General features: G+C 39.7%; 1 protein-coding gene across 2 annotated transcripts in view; it reads left to right on the forward strand.

Annotated features, from left to right (window-relative positions):
• Positions 1-22734, forward strand: part of UBA5 (ubiquitin like modifier activating enzyme 5) — a 59865-nt gene extending 37131 nt beyond the window's left edge. For both annotated transcript variants that reach the window (XM_069211894.1, XM_069211895.1), the window contains exons 7-12: positions 2416-2520; positions 8313-8440; positions 12826-12961; positions 14247-14322; positions 14923-15029; positions 22317-22734. In XM_069211894.1, the coding sequence (XP_069067995.1) occupies positions 2416-2520; positions 8313-8440; positions 12826-12961; positions 14247-14322; positions 14923-15029; positions 22317-22400 (636 nt within the window). In that variant the 3' untranslated portion in view covers positions 22401-22734. The remainder of the gene's footprint in view (positions 1-2415; positions 2521-8312; positions 8441-12825; positions 12962-14246; positions 14323-14922; positions 15030-22316) is intronic.
• The last annotated feature ends 754 nt before the right edge of the window (positions 22735-23488 follow it).

Genomic DNA, 23488 nt, shown 5'->3' on the forward strand with positions numbered 1-23488 from the left:
ATGTCATATTTTGAAAGCAATATACCGTTACGTCTGCTGGACTTTTCTGGTTGCAGCGATTATATAGGGTTTGTAGGTTCATCAAGAACTGTAGGTACCCGGAGCCAATAAAGGAGCTGCACCTTGCAGTGGGTTTTCATTGCATACTGGGTATGCAGCAATTCATTTGGTGAAATATAAAGAGTGAAAAATAGTTATCAAGGAAACCTTTGTATTTCCAATGTGGGCACAAGATAAGGTGTTGAGAAGCAGTGGCTATTTGCACATCTCAGAATTCCGGGATCCCCACACTAGCTTGTGAATTACAGCGCATTTCTCAAATAGAGGTCTTTTTTTACACACTGTCTTACATTTGGATGGAGAAAATGTAGAGAAAGACAAGGGGCAATAACACTTGTTCTGCTAGTCTGTGTTCCCCCAAGTCTCCCGGTAAAAATGGCACCTCACTTGTGTGGGTAGGCCTATCGCTCGCGACAGGAAACGCAACATGGACACATCACATTTTTACATTGAAATCTGACGTGTTTTTGACAGTGCCTAGCTGTGGATTTTGGCCTCTAGCTCAGCCGGCACCTAGGGAAACCTACCAAACCTGGGTATTTTTGAAAACTAGACTCCTAGGGGAATCCAAGATGGGGATGACTTGTTGGGCTATCACCAGGTTCTGTTAGCCAGAATCCTTTGCAAACCTCAAAATTTGGCAAAAAAAACCACTTTCTTCATATTGTGCTGATAGAAAGTTCTGGATTCGGAGAGGAGCCGCAAATTTCCTTCCACCCACCATTCCCTCAAGTCTCCAGATAAAAATGGTACCTCACTTGGGTGGGTAGGCCTTGTGCCCACGGCAGGAAATGCCCCAAAACACTATGTGGACACATCAAAATTATCAAATACAAAACTAACTCTCGTGGCCCAAATGTAAAACCAAAACCCAAAATAATCAAATGTCCTTTTGCTTGCCGTGGGATAAGACATTTTAGTGTGCGGGGCGAGAGCTGAAATATTGTTACCCCCTTCAGTTGGGGTGGGGGCATAACCATACTCGTTGGTAGCCATCAGCCCCCCCCCCCTTTTTTTAAAAAAATTCCCTGGCATCTAGTAGGCTTTCTGCCCCCTCCCAACCCCCCCAGGAGTTGATCAGGGTAATTGCCCCATCTGCCCACTGGTGGGCTGAACTACTTTGTCCCCATTTATGTTGGGTGGGGTTATGGCCATACCACCATCCTCCTTCTTTTTTTTTATTTTTTATTATTATTATTTTTTTTTTATTTTTTTTGGCAGAAATGGCCAACAGTAATGTGCCCCCATGGGGAGGGACCCATGCCCAAGGGGCTGCCCCCACCAAACAAAATACACTTATCAATTCCTGGTGCCTAAGTGGTTTCTGCCCCCAGAAATGGCCTAAAATAAATTTGGCCCCCAGGGGAGCGACCCTTGCCTAAGGGGTCGCTCCTCTTGCGTGAAATTGGCGCAAAAAAAAAAACCCTGGTGTCTAGTGGTTTTTTTTCCCCCTGGAGGCAGATTGGCCTAATGAAAATAGGCCGATCTGCCTCCATTGGGGGGGGGGGGCAGAAATAGCCTAAAAATAATTTGCCCCCAGGGGAATGACCCTTGCCTAAGGGGTCACTCCCCACATGTAAAAAAAAATAAATAAAAAAAAATAATGATCCCTGGTGTCTAATTAAAAATAGCCGATGCCCTGGGGAGCAGCCGCTCCACTTATTTCTAAACACATAAAAGCAGCCCAAAACAAAAAATCCCTGGTGTCTAGTGGGCATTTCTGCAGCCCGATCGCTTCATGATCGGGCTGCAAAAATGCTCACAGAGGCTTGAAAGGAAAAGCCTTTCCTTTCATGCCTCTGCCTGCCCCCACCTTTCGGTCGGAATAGAAATGCAAAAGCGTTTCTCTTCTGATCGCACTGGAAGCACGGCCCAGAATTATGTTTTGATTTAGTACTGGGACCATTTGTTTTCTTTGAGCTGCAGGCCTTTTGAAAATAACTGCCTCCTATTAAAATATATTTTGAGTTGCTCTAAACTGAGAACATGTTTTTGTTGTGTTTCTCTTATTTTGAATACAACAGTTTAGGTTACAGAATACCTAACGCTGTTTTTATTGTAAATGCATTATGATAGTAGTAATTTGAATGTGCCCCTGTCTTCAGGAGTGACCTCTGTAGGATATTTCTTGTACTGTTTTGCATTCCAGAATGAAGGCTGTGTAGCTAGTCTTTTGATCTTAAGAAAATGTAATCTGCCTGTTCTCTGACAGTTATGTAAATAGAAGTGCTAATATAATAATGCAGACACACTACTATGAAATAATGACCCCTGCGTTTAAAAGTTTTTTTTCTTCCGCTGTTGGCTATCTACTTATATATTTTTTTTAATTTGCACTTCTTTATTGTCTTTTAGGCATGTAATGAGCTTGGCCAAATATGGATGGAGTCTGGTGTCAGTGAAAATGCAGTTTCAGGACATATACAGCTTCTAATACCAGGGGAATCTGCCTGTTTTGCGGTACTTATTTTTGTTCCTCTGTTCTGCTGTCCGTGATAGGTATAGGCATGTACAGCTTAACTCTTTGAAAGGAGTGTCCGTTTTTAAGATGTTCTTTGTGTGACGTCTCTTTGTCTTAAGGGGCATCTGGTGTTTTCTATTGGTGTGTTTCCTTAGATGTGTTTCAGACTAAGGTCCTAGTTAAGAGTCTGTCAGTCACTAGACCACCAGACTTGAGGTGGCGGTCAGGACTGCCGCTGCTCTGAAAGTCGTAATTGGACCAGTGGGAGGTAGCCAGTAAGGCAGCAGCCTCCCCGTCGGAAGTTCGGCGGAAGGGTCATCCCGTCCGACAAACTCATAATCAGGCCCTAAGTGCTTTTCATGCAGGGATATTAGGTCAGAGGATAGGATAGAGATCCTGATGTGAAGTTTCTGGTAGGCTTTTATAGGCATTGGTATTTATGCAATATGAATCTTTTCTAGGTTCTTCTGTCTAGTTGTTGGTTCCAGAAGTGTACCTATTCTCCCCCTTCCCTTCTCTCCCCCCCCCCCCCAATAACCCCCCAATATGGGTTTCCATATGAGAGGGGGGCAGTGCCAGTCTTCTGTGATGTTGAATTTAAGCCCACAATACCCCAGGACAAGCATGTCTTCTTTAGATTCTCTTTCCTGACGTATGGATTGAAAGTACTGTTGAGGGCTCCAGATCAACGCTACTTGAGGAAAAACAGATGGATGCCACAAGACTTTTGGGTTCAAAAAGACAGGCAATCCAAACACATTCTTAAAAAAATGGGGATCAAGGTGACCTGTCGAAAAGATTGTCCAAAAATGTAAAGGTGACAGTTTTTTTTTTCTATTGGGCTGCAGCTGTGTGGGATCAGAGAATGCATAGCAGTGGGGGCTAATTCCTGGGACTTGTTTGAATTCAGAAATTCATAGCAAATACCATGTTTAGGTTTTGTCTGAATCGACATCACAGATTGGCATCCATAAGGACTTTAATCTGTCTCTCCCAAAGGATCATATGTCTAAAGGCTATACAACTTTTTTTGCAAGAACTTTACAGGTCAGGCATAAACAACTTTCAGCACATTATGCTATGTTCCAGGTAAGACAAGTGTCTGTGAAAGTCTTGGGGCTGTCCGACGCCAAGGACTTATGTGGTAGCAGAAGAGACCAAGGCAGTGCAAAATTATGACACACAGAATTTGATGTATGTAGGTAGGTTTGGAGACTATGAACTTACCGGGAAAGGCACTGAAAGAGCATGTGTTGGTACAGAAAAGTGTACTCGTACAGTAACTTATTGGCTTACCAGATTTGAGCCAAAAGCATTGAATTCAAAGAAACCTTTACAACCTTCCACAATGAGGCATCTGTTTCGAAGATAATGGAGGCCCCTGGGTTGAACCAAGAAGACAGCAGTGAGAGAAACTTTTGAACTATGTTTCGACTCCGAAAGAGGAATCATTTTCTAGGTCGGGAAAAGAACACAAGAGAAAGGATACGCTGATGCCACTAGAAAGGATGAATGGCTTGGTGGTTAAGGCTGAACAACCATCGCTGGACGTCAAGAGTGAAACCGCAGTGGCCTGAGGCTAAGATGGCACAACTCAGAAGAAAAAGTCTAATTCCATACAATCTTGTAGCATGCCTTTAAAACAAGGGAAAGTGGCATAGGGATGAGACACCGATTGACAGAAACATGAGTGCCATGGAAGATGAATTGGAGGACCTTTACGAGGAGTGCAGTCAACCTTTTTAAAGGAAGGCCCCCATGGGGAGGAAGAGGTACAACAGGAGGTAGAGCCTGAATCTTCTCTAGAGACAGCAACTCTACTCCTTATTGTATAATGAAGTGATTAAGAGAGCAGAAGATACATACGGGTTGTAGCTTGAGGTAGAACAGATGCAGGCTGTTCCTATGAGATGCTTTAACCATCTCAGAAGAGGAGCCAGTTCCTATCCCTGCTCACTAGCATTGTAGACCAGGGCAAAGAAGCCTTTGAAGATCTACCTTCTTTGAAGGCAGTCACTCGAGAGTGGTGAAGAAATATAAGCCTTCAAGCTAGGATCCAGTATACACAAAAACCAATGCACATGTGGACTCGTCTATAATGTCCACAGCTAGAAAAAGGGCTAATGTATTGGCATCCACCTATAGACAGAGCAAAAGGCTGGAGGTAGCAGACTGAAAAATGGAGAGGGCAGCAGCCACCGTGTGGAGTATTGCCAATTCAGATGCCCTGCTCAGAAGATTTGATCACCTGCAATAGGATAAGATTGAAGATTTCCTTCAGCTTCTGCTCAAACAATTAAAATAAAAGTCATCCAAGAAGGGAAAACTATTGCAAACAAACTCCTGAAATCCTCCCTGGGTGTCACAGTCGTAGCTGCCAGGCAGTTGTGCACTGGACCCACACTAAGACGACACACCTGGTTCAGAGTGTCAGGATTAGGCCCGAAGATCAGTCATCCATAATCAACAAGCTTTTCACAGGGGATAGCCGTAATGGAAAAACCAAGAGGAATCCATGCAGCAACTGGAGATGGCTAATAGCACTGCTAAGGCAATCGTAGCACTACATACCAGGGTGTTTTTTCAAAACTGATAGGGAGGCCTTGTTTGCAAAAACAGCAGCAATAAAGCCATACCAATCAGGACAGACAATGAGGGAACAACTCCATAGTGATAGCACACTGCACAGAATAGACACTTCTTTTGTGCCAGAGCATAAGGCAAGAACCAGTCCACAGGGATCTGGCATCTCAAGCAGGATACCCACCAACATATATCACCAGTAGGGGAAAGACTCATCCCAAAACAAGACCAGACTTTAAGACCAATAATAAAGATTCCCAAGCAATTGTCAGGACCAAGCAATTAAAAATGACATCCCTTTATGAAGTGATCCCACTGTTACAGAAGCTAGACTATATGGTGATATGATCTGAAGGACTTCTACTGCCATACCCTGGTGAATAAGAGCAACAAGAAAAATCTTATGTGGTTTGGAGTATGCAATACCAGTCCACAGTTTTGAGGGACTAGGATGAAGTATGATTTGAGAGTGTTCACAAAATGTCTAATGGTGGTGGTTGTGCACTTTTGAAGGCAGATTAAATATAACTACCCATATCTAGATGACTGGCTGGTAAAGGAAAGCTCATTCAAACAATGCCAGCACATCATAGACCAGGTAATGGAAATAATATCCATATACTAGCGTGGAGAACTTCTCTGCAACTCAATGAAGAGAGAACTTCTAGGAGGCAGAACTAGACTCAAGCACGGCCAAACCCTTCTCAGTTCAAAAGAACCGTGGCACTGTCGGAGCAAGCTTACCATTCCAGATGCCACAAATATGACCGTGATGAGAATCTTAGTGATGATGATTTTATGAATTTTCGTTGCTCCCTTTACCAGGTTACATATGTGACGCATACAAGAGTGATAGGAGAGTCAAAGGTCACAGAGATACAGTGGTGGACATTGCAAAACGTAACCAATGGCATGCCGTTCAAGCAGTCAGTCTCCGCAGTAACAATCACCAGAGATGCATCCCACACAGGGAGGGGTGCACATGTACGGAATCTAAAGCTCAGTGGACAGTGCACTCAACAAGGAGTAAAACACTTGCATGTATTGAAGCTTAATTCAGTTTTCCAAGCACTGAAAGCATTCCCCAGTGAGGTTGCTGGGGAAATAATTTTAATCCAGGCAGACAATACACAGAGGACAACGTATTCACAGCACAAGCAAACCCAAAATGCCAAAGCTTAGCATCCAGGTGCCCTAAGTACCTATCCCAGGATATGCAATAATGATAACGGATCAGGAATATTTACCTGTATTGTTCCACCAACCGCCATGATACCCGTTGTGATCAACAAATGCAAGCATAACATTGATTCCAATAGCCCCACAGCGGGCAAATCAAACATGATACTCTGATTTAATAGAAATGCTCCAGAACAGTTACTGTAGAAAGATAACAGATTTTCAAAACGTCTTACCCTTATAAAAAGAAAAAGTGTCATTAAGAGTCAACAAGCCTTGGCCTAGCGGGTGAGCTCCTATGCACCTTATATTACCTATTAAATTCATGGAAGTGCTGAGGGAGGCAGGCATCAGGGCCTACCACACACAACTGCTGTGCAAAAGAAAACAAGGTAGTTATCCTGGTTTTATGGTTTGGAAATAATTATTAAATACTTTACGCTTCTGTCCAGGTGCACTTCTCTGTATTAGTCTCTCATTCCCGAGGCTCCACTGGGAGGAACCTTTTTGGCACTCCATCAGTTAAAGACTGCTAGAAGGAGCTAAGAGAATTTCCTCACCAAAATGACCCCTAAACCTAAACCTATGTGGATCCTCAGCCTGGTACTGGCACATCTCATGAAACATCCTTTTGAATGGATGCACCAAAGAAGTATTTCACTCTTCGGACTGCCTTTTTACTCACAGTAACATCTTTCAGCATAGTAATTGAAAGAAGTGATACAAGAAGGATAGTGTTACACCCTGGCAACAACACCCCTTAGTCACAAACACAGGGTGCATTCCACAAGGAAAAAGGAAAGGAAACTAGCATTTCTAGAGAATATATGTCAGTGACATGCACAGCTGCCAGATGGTCCTCAGACTATACTATAACAAAGCATTATTTTGTGCATATCCATGCAAAGTGGGAGAGGCAGAGAGGCAGAAGAATCTTAATCACGTTTTTGCAACCACTCCTTTTGCAACTGCTACTTAATGGAAAACCTCCTTAACAATGCGTCCTTACGTTTTTATGTCCAGGGGAGAGGAGGGTGTCCGACTCAGGGTGGGCGGTGTAGTTTACTTTTTAGAGGTGGGGGTAGTGTTTTTTTTTTTCTTCTTCTTTTTTAGTGTTCAGGTTAGGTTTTAGGGGTGGGGGTAGTTTTGGGCCTCAGGGCAGTTGGGGGGTTGTATGACAGAACCACGCATGCTGTTTCGCATGCGTTTCCACACATGCCTTTACTAGGAATGTTTTTTTACAACTAAATTCCTTGTATAGGCATGCGTGGAAACGACGCAGTCGTTGTTGCGACCACGTTGTTAGGGCAAGCATTGTTCCAGGATGCGTGGTTCCATCATTCAACCCCACTTAATTGATGTACAACATGTGAATCCATAAAAGGTTCTCAATGCAAAATCAAAGGTTATTTATCTGTAACAATAGTTTTGCAGTTTGAAGCACGTTCCCAGTGAAGGGGAGCATGGGGGAAACAAAAATGTAAAACCCCAGAACAAATAAAGTAATGCACTAAGAGTCACCAGTCACCACAGCGGAGGATCTCAACCACTAGATGCCTGAGGAACGCACAGCATGTGAATCTGGAATAGCTTCAAGCAGTAAAATTATTGTTGCAGGGAAGTCACATTTTCTATCACCTCTCCTTGCGTTGGAACAGTGGTGTTGAATTTCAGGATTGTTAAGGATCAGAAGTTGGAAGTTTTGCACAGAGCTATGCTGAATCGAGGGGAGTGGAGCGTTTAAAACATTTTTACTTGAAGATGAGGAGGTTTGTGGCCGTTACAGAGGCTCCTTTGAATTCTCCCATTATTACAGACATGTGGCCTTTTCTTCTCATGAATGTGTTCAGCCTTTTGTTTTTCTACTTATGAATAGAAACAGTATATGGTTCCTCTTAGACCTGAAACATTCCGAGCAGTAATGTTATTAAGCATATTATTTGAGTTTTTGATATTATTTCTGTGATTAAACACTTTGAATCATATAAAAAGTAGCCCTTTAAAGTGACATGTTTATCTTTTGTTCAAGTGTGCACCTCCCCTTGTTGTTGCTGCAAACATTGATGAGAAAACATTAAAACGAGAGGGAGTTTGCGCAGCCAGTCTACCAACCACCATGGGAGTTGTTGCAGGCATTCTTGTTCAGAATGTTCTGAAGTAAGTAGCCATTGTGTGTACAATCATTGCTGATAAGTTCTACAATGAGTTCATTAGTGTATTACATATTTCCTTGCGAGGGTGCACACCTTTTTTTACAACACCGAAAGGTGCATGGAACAAAGGTATTGCCATCTCCAGAAAGTGTGGCAAACAACAAAATGTGCTACTACTTGTTTGCAATGTTTTTGATTTGAGAGATGCTGGTGCTTTCTATAAAACAAGGGGTGCTGCTTTCTTATTATTGAGACCCAAAAAAACAATTGCACATGGCTTTTACATTATACTGTCAGCTCAACACAGTATGCCCATAAAAAGGTGCCAAGACTTGTGGTTGTTAAATACAGGCATTTTCTTAGCAAGACTATGCCGTGAAGTCGCATGAATCTCCATCAGAAGCTATGTCTGTGCCATAGCAGATTTTTTTTTGTATCAAACATTAGGTTCAGTTGTAAGTATTAGGGCTTTTGATTTTCCTCTGTAGGTTGTGGAGGGAGTAATCTTTGGCTGTAATAATTGTCAATAGCTGTTTTATTTCGGAATCAAGTAGTATGATTCCATTTGTGTCCAATTTAAAGATTCATAATCAATGATGCCTCTGTTTTCATGAGCAAATGATACACACCCTCCAAGTATAGCAGAGAATACACTCCAGTACCAAAAGAACCTCTCTCCCTCTCTATCTCCGTCTGTCTCTCTCTCTCTCTCTGACACAGGTCCTCTAGTAGATCCAGATTGAAGAGGAAGAACAAAAATATGATACATTTCAGTGACTTGAAAGAGTATAGGGTATTCACACTGTGATTAGTCTAGTTGTTATTCAGCTATACACATAGAAGCAGCAAACAGTAACCATAACTCAGATTAAGAATATTTTTCATATTAGGAAAACAACAGTTAACCATTCTTAAGAGTTGGTGTGTCCCTTTTTGGAGGGGTGTTCAAGAGCACAAAATAGCCCCCCGGGCCTTTTATTACAGGGCCAGCAGCAATTAATGTGTTCATTAAAATAGTTAAGAAATAAAACAAGCTCCAGAAGACCCAGTTTTCTGGAAGGTATATCCCAACACAAAAGAGGTCTATTAATCTAGTATCAACAGCAGGGCCATCGCCTGATAGGAGATTATGAAGATTAATGGTGACAGAGGACTGTCTACTTCTCTGGGCCTTACAGTTTCGGAATTGCCAATTTCACATTGTTATCAGTTCTATGCTCTGTGTTGAGGTATGGAGAACAAAATCAGACTTTTAGTGCTTTATACAAGTGAGGAGAAGATAGCACATTAAGGCCAGACCATTTCTAAAAGAAGTGCTTTGGCAAAATAATCCCCATAATATTGTTCCTGGCCATAGCTTCACTGACCTATTGAGAGAATCCAGATGAGCTTGCAAGATATTTTTGTAGTTTCATAAATTATTGGGAGGATACGTTGTCATGGATGCACTTTGGTTTGTGGAGAAATCCCATTGAAATAGAGAAGTTTAAAGATGTTTTTATTTCTCTCTTTCTTGGGAAGTAACCGGAGGGGAAGAGGTTGTAGACCCTTGATGGCACGCTCCACCTCGCTCTCTTGCACAACTGATGGACTAGCAGCAGTGTTAATCCCTATCAAATTCTGGTGCTCCTGCAGAATCTGTTCCTCGGTCATTCATTATAAATGACAATTTCAGTTTAGACAAATACAACTTAATTGGTCCTACAAGGATGACAGACAATGAAGGTTTATTTTCCGATTATAAGTCATAAAAAAACATAGTCAAAATCAATACATCAAAGTGCAAAGCCCAGTTAGATTACAGAACCAATCAAATAACTCAGTAAAGTTCAAGTCATCAACATACAAAGAATACAATGGGAGAGCAATCCTAGATTACACCTAGATTAGAAAAAAACAGGTTTCTAACACACACAAAAAGACTGCACTTTTAAAATGGTCTTATACAAAAGTTCTCATATATTTATTTAATAATACAGTTGTACAGGGTTCCCACAGAATAAACCAATCCAAATTATGTAGTATGAAACAGTTGCAATAAAATACATTTTGAAAGTCTCTCATATTTCTACAACCTGGAGCTTTACTAGAAATATTGCAATATATTTTGTAGTTCTGCTAAGAAAGCTAGGTGAGACTTTGAACACATACAATTCTCTTCCAACAAAATGTTAATATTCTCAAGGAGGGTGTGTTCTTCCCTGTGAAAACACATTTAGACAGTATTATTTAGAAATGAAAATATAAGTTTGTCTACATGAAACAGAACATTAGCAGTAAATAAATTGGAGTGCAAGACCTACATTTCTGTGATTGCTAGAGTTAGATTTTTCAATAATGCAGCGGATTTATTTTTGGGAAAAAAGTTAATGCCATTTTAGACTATTTAAATTCACGATGGAAACTGGTAGGGATCAGTTTTTTTTTACCCAGTCTTCTAATGGAATATACTGTATCAAAAAACATATACAGTGGCGCAGGAAGCTCGTCTACAGGCATGTGGACACAATAAAATGAATAGACTAATGATAAAGCATTAAAAAAAGAATATGGTTTGGCTGCTAGACAACTTATTCATGAAACATATCAAAATACATTGTTGAAAATTTCAGTTCCTACTCCGAAGCAGTTTATTTTTGACCCCTATTGTGTATCTAATACCCAGATTGTCGTCTTCGTGACAGTAAAGATGTGCCAGTTGAGTAGCATCCTTGAGCTACAATGCAGTTGTGTAATGAGGGGGTGGATCCCAAGGTGTCAAATTGCTTAGGCTGCTTAACATGGACTACTATGAATTGCTCGAGTGTGCAGACAATTTTAGTTTGAAAGTACTTAATTAAGACATCTAAATAGAATAGCATACTCAGTAGTCTAGAGTTTTGCTTTGTGTTGCTCAAAAAGCAGTAAACAAGTCGCTAGACTAGAACCAGAGGGGGTTCCATTTTGGGTGTACCTCTGTGTAGTATTGAAAGATCTGGGTGCAGCGTCCGTGTGACTGCTTGTCACTCATTTTAATGTTCTCAAGGCAGTTTTCCTAGCACCAAAAGCATGTTCTTACAGAAGGGAGTGGTTACTGCTAATTTGTTTCTGCTTCATTTTATTTATTCATTTATTTTGAACCTCTTTATTATATTTTTATACAACCGATTGGAAAAACGGCCACCCCACCATAACAAGTTTAAGTAACTGAGGCAGTTCTGATCATAAATATCACAAAGACAGAAAAGTTATTGTACGGCATCAATCACATTGTAATAGACACAATCATGTAGGCCGACACTCCCTGTGCCCCCTCCCCCCTCACCCCCCTCCCTTTGAGTTGCTGCCAAACACATTTTTTCCACCGCCTAGGCTTGCCCTGTAGCTTCGAGATCTTCTCTCACTCAGGACATGGCTTAACTTTATTTCTGACCCTTTTTTCTACATTGTGATTGACTTATTTTAGTTTTTACTAAAGATCTACTGAGAGTTCTAATTGACAAGACCTATTGTTTCCAACACATTCACATATATTTGGAGTGGTCTTCGGTCAATCCCATGCTCATGATTCAATGGCTCTGTTGTCTGCCTCATGTGCCTGGTTTGCTTTTATTACTTTCTTCCCAATTCTTGTGTTTGACCCACTCAAAGCATTTAAGTCCTGGTGTTCTTGGGTTTTATCCCTTCACTACAGGCCTTATGGCTGGGACTTGTTTTAAGCATCCCATGGGGTTGTATATAATTTAATTTTTAATTTAAATTTACTCTTCTATCGCAGCCGTCTGCTGTCTCAGAACGGTAAATTACAAAAGGGCATTGTAGGTCACTACGCATGTGTATACATGCTTTTCGATTGCCCTCTTACAATGGCTTTTATTTTGCAGAAACATTGTTTTTCATGCGATCAGTAATAAAAAGCATTAGCAAATTAATTAGCTCTGCTTTGTAGACATGAGACCTACTGACTTTGCCAATGAGTGCTTCATACTTACTGCTGTTTCCCTGCTTTGTTTCCCTCTTCTCCACAGCAGCCTGACGGCCCCCACTTTCGCCCCCCTTCGCTCCAGTCTGTCTTCCTGATTAATTGAAATCAAGGAATGACTCGACGGGCATTTAGGAATGACTAGCCAAAGTGGCATTTTTGGGAACTGTGGTATTTTTTTAACATGTTATTGGCAAAAGTATGTAGTGTTTCTGTTGTGATGTTTTTCATACATTGTTCCTTATTGGTCACCTCTGATAGTTATATATTTGTAATAGTTATTTTTTTCATAAATATTTGCAAACAGGGCCATACACACCTCTTACTCGGGTATGTGTGGGAAGTGTATCTTGCGAACCTATGGTAAACGTTTTGTAAAAATATTTGTGCTCTTTAATGTATAGGATGTTTCATCTTTTCTTTCGTAGGTATTTGTTGAAGTTTGGCACCGTAAGCTATTACCTAGGCTACAATGCAATGCAGGATTTCTTTCCTACGATGATCATGAAGCCAAATCCAAACTGCGATGACAGTTACTGTAGAAAACAACAGGAAATATACAAGGTTAAGACAATTGCCTTATCTACTTCAGTAAATCAACAAATACAGACCATGGGGCAGAAACAGCATAATGTGCAATCGAGTCTCTGCCAATTTGTCAAGAAATACATTGGAAAAAGGAAGCATGAAGTGTGGAAAGTTGTTTGTTTGTTGACCTTTTACACTGCTATATCTGTTTGCCTACTGATCTTTGTAGATCGTTTTGTGTCTCTCGAGTGCTATCCTATTCTTAGTAGGTTTTAGTTTCTCTAAGTGGTTTTCTCATATTGGCAGTATGTGCTACTGTAGATCACATGCTTTGCACACTGCTGCCATCTAGTGTGAACGCAAATTTGCAAGTTGTTTTTCTTTGAAGTAGAGGTTTTCGTTTTGAGGTCACTCATAATCCCTCCTCCAAGTCCTCAAGACACCTGAACATAGAACCCTTCCTAAGATTGTTTTTTTTCTGTTTTGGGTTTAAACATCGCTTTTGAGTTCTGGAACTACAGCACTACGGAAGAGAAATGTTTGCATCGACTCACATGCTACTGCTTTGGATTCGAAGTGGACCACAAATTTTTAGAGCGGTGTTAGAGGCAAGCATGTGAATCTACAGCAGTACAAGCTGGAAAGATATTTAGTAATGTGTTCCCAATCCTTTAACAGTTCCAAGGCTTTCATGATCAAGAAAGTGTTATACCAACAATTGCCAGGTAAATAGTGATCCTTCATTCCAAATCCATATGAAATTAGGGCATTTTAGGGCTATCCTGAGACATCATGTATAAAGTTAGCTTTCAGTGGCCTTTTGGAGACCGCAATGTAAGCCACATTTAATCGTTTGTGAGCACTATTCTTTACTTGCAATTTCTAGGAAATATGTATCTTTCTCCTCGGATGTTATCTACAAGATATATGCTTAAAAATGGGACGTGCATATACACTTGCCACTCACCACATTTTTTTAAGTAGATTTCTAAAGATAGTAAGGAAATATTACCTTCTTCATGCTTCTGATAGTGTCTGTCCTTGCTTTCCTTCCTTCATAACGTGCACCCAACAGTTTCCTTGGCAAGACTCATTTGTATTTTGAGGATCAAAATATGATTGGTAGTAATGAACAGGAACATGGAGTACTTCATATGCCCATCCTAAAAATAAAAAAATAGACTACACAGATTCTGTAGAAAGGTCATTTCTTTTCCTGCGGCCAACCATCTGTAAAGGAGGGAAGGAAGGACTAAGAGCAGCGTGATCTCTGTAAAGGTAATTTTTCATATTTTTCATTATGTTCTCATTGTATCGGCAGGCAAAAGAAGCAGCCAAGCCAAAAGAAGAGGCGATGGTGCTAGAAGAGGATGTAGTACATGAGGACAATGAATGGGGTAAGAAACATCTCACAACATATGTACACATGGTACAAGATGTCCACGACTATCCAATTAATCCATAACGAATTTTGGAGAACTCAAATGTTGGAAATCATGTGTTGGTGATGTTAGGCTGAAGGTTTTGTCAGGCACCTACATACTGATTCAGTGGCTTACGTGCCTTATTTTACGTTTAGTTGCATAGGAATTTTTGAGGCATAAACGATTTGATAGACGGTCAGATCTCTCTCTTAAGTTTAAGCCTATAATCGTCAAGGTTATTCCTGCACCCTAACATTTATTTGTATGTTTTAGGATAATGTAATGGTTACGATTTTAATTGTTTACTCTTTTGAATGTTAATGTTTCTAAGGGCTTTTTCCAGTAAATTGTTTATAGTTACTGTAAGCTGGAAATCGTGTCTCTTTTTTTTTGCCAAGTGGGAAACCAGGTTAGAATTCTGATCTTAGCTCCATACTGCCTCCAATAAAGGCAGTTCTGGCAGTCTATTTTGTTTGCCGGTACTAAACTAATGATATTTTAAGTTTTCAGTCAGACTGTGAGATAATCGGCAGTCATTGTTGCTTACAAGTCGTGTATGTTTTTTTTTTATAGGTATTGAGTTGGTGTCTGAAGTTTCGGAAGAGGAGTTGAAGGCTGCTTCTGGACCAGTACCTGACCTTCCAGAGGGAATAACAGTAGCATACACTGTACCAAATAAGGTATTGTATATTTGACTCATCTTTTGCCTTTTGTGAATGACAATGATACATTTAAGTGTAGTTAATACCAAGGCTCCAGTACCAAGACAAAAATAGTCATTGGCTGCCCTACTGTGCAGCCTTTCCATGTCCATGAAACAAATGTATTTTATTCTCTGTGTACATGTCCCCACTCACTGCAGAATAGGCATAGCTCCTTCTTGCCTTCCTGATAATTCCAATGAACTGTCAATCAGACCAGCTGAAACACAAAATGTACTGAATAGCTGTTGGATGGTTGTCCATGGCTAAGGCTGGCTTTCTGCAGCCAGGATACAGGCTATTAATCCTCAGAGTGGGGTTTTTCAGCTTTCATTCTGAGAAATCATATTTTCTCATTCTTACACTTATTCCCTCTTCTACAGCTCTGCACTGCCTAGCATTTTAATACATTCCTATTTCTAATCTCGAACGTAACATTTACTCTGGAGGTGCAGTGTCCCTGCACTGGCTTCAGGCTAGTAAGTAGATCACTTTACCACAAAATTAACACAGTTTGTGAACTGTCAACCAGGGCTAAATGTATTTTCTGACAATTAGCATAGATTTACACATGATGCAGTTCGACATTACGGCACTGATCAACTCCCCAGTTATCTCCAGCATAATGCTGGTGGTAGTTTCCCATTTCTAAATGTGGAAACCATGCATAAATGCTGTTTTTGTATGCTTCTCATAATTTAATGCTAAATGTATGAATCATTATTTGTGCTAACACTGTTAACAAATCATAGCTTAGCCTTGAAATTGATATAATTCATTACACACTAATGGGTCACTACATTGATGGCTACTAAATTTACAAAATAAATTAATTTTAAATATTTTTCCACTATGCTAACCCCACTACCCAAACCTAACTTTACCGCAACCTTTTCTATTTAAATTTTGTTATTTTTAATTTTAGTTAAGTAATCATTTTTGTCTTGGCTCTTATAGTAACATGTCTGTTAAGTTTCTAGTAGGAGTAAATTAATATCCTTTACATTTCCCTATTACCAACTTTACCACTTAAAACTTTTAAACTGCATTTGTATCAATGAATCATAGTTATCTTAACCTTAACTCTAAAACTAACCTTTGATTGATTGCAGTTAAATTGATATACATTTACTCAATTCAACCCTAATACTGAATGTAATCCTAAATTCATTTCAATTAATTTAAGATTAATCCATTTTAATAAGCGCACTTCAACTTAATAGTAACCGCAACCCTAATATCATTTATTTATGTCTTAATCAAATTAAAGAATTAATTATCCTCAACCAAACTCCGAAATTAACCCCACCCATAAATAATTGTATTTAAATTATTACATATGCTAATTATTATTGAGCAAACCATAGTAGTAACCTTACCTAAATATTTGTAAATAAATTATCTTTGTTGATTATTCTTAGCACTAATGCTAACTCTAGCTGTAAAATTATTCATTGGTAACTAATCCAAACCCTTAACTCATTAAAAAAATATAATTAAGATGAGATAATCCACGTAGTAGAGGTACATTAGATGTTTTATGTTTTAGATGTTTTTTGTATAGTAAGTCCACGTCAGAGTAAGGGTTTCAAGCTAAACTCAAGTGCAGACTCTGGTCTAGTCTAAGGTTATACCCACAAGAGCTTGCTGACTCTTGTTCAACCCATCCTCCAACTGACCAATGAGATCACAAACATATACATAATATACATATCCCAAATTATCAACACTGACCCCACTCACGCTGACAAAGATAATTCATTACCGTGATTAATGGAATAAATATCTTGCCCCTTTTCCTTAATATAATCCTAATTCAGAATCATTGTGTATTAAAATGAATTCAGGTTACACACTTAAATAATCCTAATACTAAACCTACCCTAACCTCCAATTAATTTGCATTATATTGTTATTAACATAAATAATATATTAAACTGAGTAAATATTAAATAACTCATCCTTAACTAAGTTATATTTGCCTTAATTAATGTACAAGTCCGTGTTAGCTCAGTAGTGGCTACATCAATGTAGTGGCAGCACTTGTGTGTCAAATCAGTTGTATGTTCAAAATCTCTTCTAAGTGCATTGCCTGCCACCACATCTCGCTTCCACTCCCTCAGCTTGGAGATAAGAGAAGACCCTACAATCCCCATTTAAAAAAAAATAAGAGTAAACCTTTCTCTATTTTTGATAAATAATTATTTACCCTTAAGCTGTAGTTTCTTACTTGACTTAGGCAATGTAATGTTGTAGTAATGTACTGTTTCATCAATGTAGTTCGATCATTGTACTTGAGGTGTAGCTGGCTAAACTATCACATTTGCAGACCACCCATTCCGGGGTTGAAAATCTTCTAATACTGTAGTTTTTTTTAAAGACAGAAAGGAATACTTAGGATGTCCTTCAAAAAGACAGTCCTACTAAATGCGACCCTTATATAGGGAACAGTCTGGGCATGCATAGACCATTCGAGTATATTTTAGTCATTAAAGGCATGTGCGTGCTTGTATAGATTCCACACAATAAAAGAATACCTAGGAATGTCTCAAGGGAAATTTCATACATATAAATGGACTCTTATCAGTGTTAAACTTTATTGCTAAATAGTTTCTTTAGAAAGCTATAAATAAGCTTTTGCTTGTTTCTAGGTTTGTCTTCTAAGGCTCTTCCTGCCAAAGACGTGGTCTAGTCCCACTGTTTACTTGCAACAAAATTATTATCGATATTGACATTTGACAAGAAGTCTGTTTTTGCTTGAATTGTTTTTGTTGTATTTGAGATTAGCCTGAAATGCTCACAGTGCACTGAAGTCTTAAGTCTTGCCTACGAGGCAGGTTGCGGCAGACATTTTGTGGGCTATTCCAAGCACTTACAGTGGACTTATAGCCCGTCTATCATCTGGTTCCATTGCTGGGCTTTCATGTCGCTATTATAGAGTTGCTTCTTATTCAGTGACTTTCCTTTTTCTTTTTGTGTTTGTTCCTCTTCTGGCCTATGACCTCTTTACCCTTCTTTTGGTTAATTGACTTGAATACTTTCAGTGCTCACTTTTAGGAGCCACTTTTTTTCCTTATGTTAAGATTACATGTATTTTCTTTTTCCCTCCCTTGTGTTTCTTTTCCTTCCAAATACCTAACACGGTCTGTGTTGCTCCCTCCCCCTTGTTCCCTCCTCTGCCAGCACAGCTTTTTTTATCCTCCCGTCCCTCTCCATGTTGCTTTACCACCCACCCTCTCCCCAGTTGCCATCCAAGCAGTGCGGTCCTTTATTCAAATTTTAATTATTTCGGAGGGACATGCACTAAATTGCTGCTTGCCAATCGGCCTTAAGAAAAGCACCTTTGCAACACTCAAATTTATTTTTTCCCCAAGACCGAAAAGACCGCACGTCACAATGATAGCAGCAAGACAGACGCAAATAAACTGATTCTTCTACTACTCATTACTTATTTGTAGCATATTAGTTCCCGCTTTTTGATCGGACCTTAAAAAAAAAAAGTCTTACCACTGCTAAATTGTTTTGTTAATATAAATTAATACTATTGCTTTGCCAAACTGTTAATGTTTATTCAAAACGAAGTTCCACAGTGGGCAGCCAATGTGATGTCTAATGTACCATAAAATCCAGCAAGAGCTTCCAAGTAGGTCCTGTGAGGCAAAAAGGGTGATTATAATATTCAGCTTAATGAATGAATGAATTAAGATATTAATATTGGCTGTAAGATACCTGGTTGTAAAATCAGTCGCCATGATGAGTTATACAAAAATCTGATGGAATACTTAAACATTGCCCAGCCTTTCTTTAGAACCATATCAGTAATCTCACTTTTCATGTACAGGTTTTGGAACCGCAGAAAAATTGAGTTTATCCATGTTTTCTGAATAAATGCACAGTAATTCTCAGTGTAAGTTACAGCTTTCAGTAGCTTTAGTTTCTTTTCAGTTGTGCTTTGAATATTTGTAGTTCAGAAGTAGGAAAGAACATATGTTGTGGGACTGAGAGCACCTTCCCTCCCCCGAGGTTAAAAGGAAGAAAGAAATGTCCTTAGACCCACTGTTCAAGCTTTAACCCCACGGGACTGCACTAACTACCCAGTGAAAGCTTGTGTGATACCATGGGACAGTAGTTTCATACATGTGTACCATCATATGTGACTCAACCAGCATCATCTACCTATGCAACCAACATCATAGGGCAGTGCCACGCAACTGTATGCTAAAACATCCTCCATCATAAAGCCACAGAGATGCCATCATTGGTCCAAACACCATAATTTGCTGACTTACATACTTTCATATCTCAATGCACCGGCCATGAAATATCCACACAACTCAGGGCAGTTTTCATGAAGATACAGCAGGGGCAAAGTTAAATAACATTTTCCATTGTTTATTTCAGTTATGTTTGATTAGTCTACGTCAAATGCTTGAGGCAGTTAGCATGATCTTACTGGTGACGGTACTTCAGGTTTGTGCAGATATAATAAGGGAAGGAATATTTAGGAGGGGTACGGTAAAAACTATTTTGATTTACTAATAACTTTGCCACCATGATCTGTACATAAAAGGGAACATACATGGATCTACATTAAATGGAACATACATGGATCTACATAAAATGGTACCTACATGGATCTGCATGAAATGTGGGACAGAATTAGCACTTTTCGCCTACTCTTTGCACTGGTTCAGTTTCATTTTCCATTCAAACAGCATTTTTTTGTAATTGTCTGTAACTTTTGATCCCATGGACAGATCTGTTCCAAGATTAGCAGTCGCTTGGCGTAGTCGGCTAAGGTCCAGCATGCCAATTTTGTGTGGTTCCATACCAGAGAAGATAAGTTAAGGGTTGGGTCAAAAAAATATGTCTCTTCCGATTCCGGCTCCCATTGGAAATTTTGCTTATGCATACAGCAGATAACACCGAACATATGAGTGTCAAAGTTGGCAAGAAAGTAGAACTTTGATGAAAGCACACTTTCTCAGTAGTTTCATGTAAATCTGTTTCACAGATTTGGCGATATATGCATTTAAGAAAGGTGCCAGGCAGGCTTAACACTTTTGTATATCTTGGCTGTTGCCCCGAAGACTAAATGTGACACTGTCCAGACTAACATTTAAAAAAAATATAGGCCTGCCCATTAATTGATGGAGCTTTCTGCTCCCATCGACCATTTGTGGTCTGTGCACAAAATACCGGCAGTGGATCAGACAACACTGATTTGCTAAACACAAGAGTAAAATTACTTTTGTGTCTGCTATCATCTGCCATTACAGGACTTAGTAAAATATAAAATACATAAATGATAGCTGGAATGCATGAATTCTTCTTAGCCATTGGTAATTACTCAGAGCTGCATCCCAATCCATCTTTATTTTGCATGCCGTGCCACCTCGGTTTGGGCCAATCTATATGCAAATCAGTCTTGACCCTGGTCCAAAGGGAACAGTCCAGCCCAAACTGCCAAGCCAAGTCCTTCCTGAACCAGAACACAAGCAACTTAGGATCAGTTTGGCCCATGTTGTGGGCTATTAGCTAGGTGTATCTTGGTTCCCGTAACACAGTGTACATGGGACCCAAATCTGGGCATACCCATCTGAGTTAGGACAATATACTAAAGTATACAAAAAGTGATAGATTGCATGCTTGAATCAGCCACTGGTAATTACTCGGGGGCTGCATCCCAGTCCATCGTTTTTATGCACACTGTGTCCCTGGAACCAAGGTATGCCTGGCTGATGAGATCATAACCGGGGCGAAACCAGTCCTGGGATGCTTGTGTTTCGGTTCAAGGAGGACCTGGCATAGCAGGTTAACGGCCACATAAGGTAGCAGGGTGGGCTCACCATAACGCCCAGGACTTTTGGGTCGAGGGCCACTTCACCCTAAGTGGGCACCACCCAAAAGAAGTAAAAACGTTTTTAAAAAAAATAATAATAATAATAATCATCTTCCTGGCTGGTACACCTAAGACTGGTTTTCCAGGCTGTGTGCTCAAAACACCTAAAATGGCACCCACAGTTTGGGCCTTGACAGCTAGACTGCTGACTATGGGTGTGATCATCAACTATGCTGCCTTATTCACAAGGCTGCAGACTGCCGGCACCATTTTGGGCATACCAAGTCCATGCTCTAGAAAACTAGGAGACAAAAATCTGACTACCTATAAAAGACCACTTAGATATGCTCTGGGACCACATTACAAAACTGGAGGGAAGGGGTCTGTCATATTTTTTTTTTTTTTTTTTTTTTTTTTAGTAGTGTGCCAGCTATGCCGTCCCTCTTCCTGTGAGGTCCATGGACCATTTTATATTTTGAATACTGGGTTGAATTATTGATTTGCTGCCACCTCAACTAGTACCTACTTCACATTTTGTTTGTTATCTACTTGTACTATTAAGCGATGTGGGATGGTAAAAGGTGTGTGATTTCTGGGTTATACCTATATCAGAAGTAAACACAATCATAACTTACATTTACAGACAATTTCTACATGGAAATACGACTAGCAGTGTTTTTATTTGCTGTAGTTGTGGCAGTTTAGTTGCCTGTTGTGATTTAATGCACTGTCTCCTAGTACTGTTCACAGATTTTGTCTCTCTACCTTTGCATAATCTGCAATAAGCTACAAAAGTAAAACCATAAACAGTATAGCATTGTGTTACCCTAGCAGTTTTGTTTTCTAATGGGTTTTAACTGCACTTGTTAAATTCACTCTGAATTTCAAACTCATTTTAATAATGTTACCAGCCATATGTTCAGCTAGTGGAGCCAGCTCCTAATGCATTTTTGATGTTAAATTGTTCAGGATCATTTGGTCAGATTGTTACTTACACAGAATTAACATCTGCATGGCAAGAAGGAGATTTGAAATCGGTGTAGTCCCTCAGCGCCTGACACTGTTGTGCTTATACTGTGATGCAGAAGTTGTTTTCTCTGCAGTGCTACAGGTGCATCTTGATAGTCTGGAGACATCCCCCTTCCCCTCACCAATGATGAGATGAGTTTTAGTCTCTAATCTCCTGTTCAGCTGTATGTACCCTTTTGGAAGCTTTCTTGAGTAGAAGAAATTTGATTACTCCTCAAATTCCTTCCATTTGTAGGTGCCAGTGCACGTGGAAGTTAAAGGTTGATAGCTCTCAGCAATGACACATTCTGCTTAAGTGTCCCCTTCCCTGTTGGTAAACAGCGGAGTAGTGTTAAACCATTAATCTACTGCAGTGTGTACAAGGTGTTAACCAAGTGTCTTTTGTTTGCCTATAGGTAGGCAACGCGGCTGCTGGTGAAACAGTGGATGATTCAGAGCAAAGTCTTGAAGAACTGATGGCCAAAATGAGGAATATTTAGATAACAGTATCCAACGATTCATTAATTGGCTCCATAGCATTTACAAAACAGTCTTAACAAGAGACGCCAAACAAATTCAAATTATGAAAGAAAATTCCAAGTATGAAAATCTCAGCTACGCAACTTGACATTTTGGTACTGGCAAAGAGTGGGTTGCTACAACAGCATCCCTCGCGATTTACATTTCACATTGCATTTGGTGTAGTAGGTTTTTTTGTTGTTTTTGTTTTGGGGAAATTTATGGTCCTAGAATGATCTCTCTACATGTATTGCTCTGTAAAGTACCAGAAAACCATTGTATATAGCAATTATTGGAAGAAAGCATTTAAATACATTTGTGGCTCCTATGTGATTATTTTAAATCAGTGTGAATTATATCTTGTTCAAGGCAGTTTAAAAATCCATGTATGTATTAATAATTAATGAATTTAAAATGATTTGTTTCAATCCTACGTTTTATATTTTTCCCTCTTTCAACTTGACGAACACTGTTACACACTATCCACCTTTTCTCACTATTTCATTACCCGGTGCATCTTTTTCTAATCCTCCTCTCCACCAGTAGTTTATTTTGTGACAGGCTGGTACTCTCATTAACCCCCTTCCTACACCACAGCCTGAGCCTAATTCCTCTCTTTATTCTACTTTGCTGTTTTTCTGACTGCCTTTTTATTACCAAAATGTTTCCCATTTTTGCAGTGTGGATCGTTTCTGAATTTGCATGCTGAATATTATTCTGCTATTTGAAGGCATCTGGACCTTTTTTCTTTCCCTTGTTCTTGGTGTTCTTGAAGATTTGGTGGCTGTGTCCATCCCCCACGATGTCAGACGCATGCCCATGAAAATCCCCATGTACGATCTCCCTCTTTGGATTCTTTTTTCCATCATTTGGTTCGGAAGTAGGACCCAGCAATCCAGAGAGAATGTAGAGAGGGCATTGAAGGAACTAGAGAGAATTGCCACGTTGGAATTGACGACAGATGGCAAAAGGCACTAAAAACACTACTGAAACACAAGTTTTTTACTCAGGCTTCTACTAATTGGGTCACAGAATGGACGATCAAGGGTAGGTTCTACCCAAATTGCCA

The sequence above is a fragment of the Pleurodeles waltl genome, chromosome 10 (assembly GCF_031143425.1).
Source record: "Pleurodeles waltl isolate 20211129_DDA chromosome 10, aPleWal1.hap1.20221129, whole genome shotgun sequence".
NCBI classification, from domain to species: Eukaryota; Metazoa; Chordata; class Amphibia; order Caudata; family Salamandridae; genus Pleurodeles; species Pleurodeles waltl.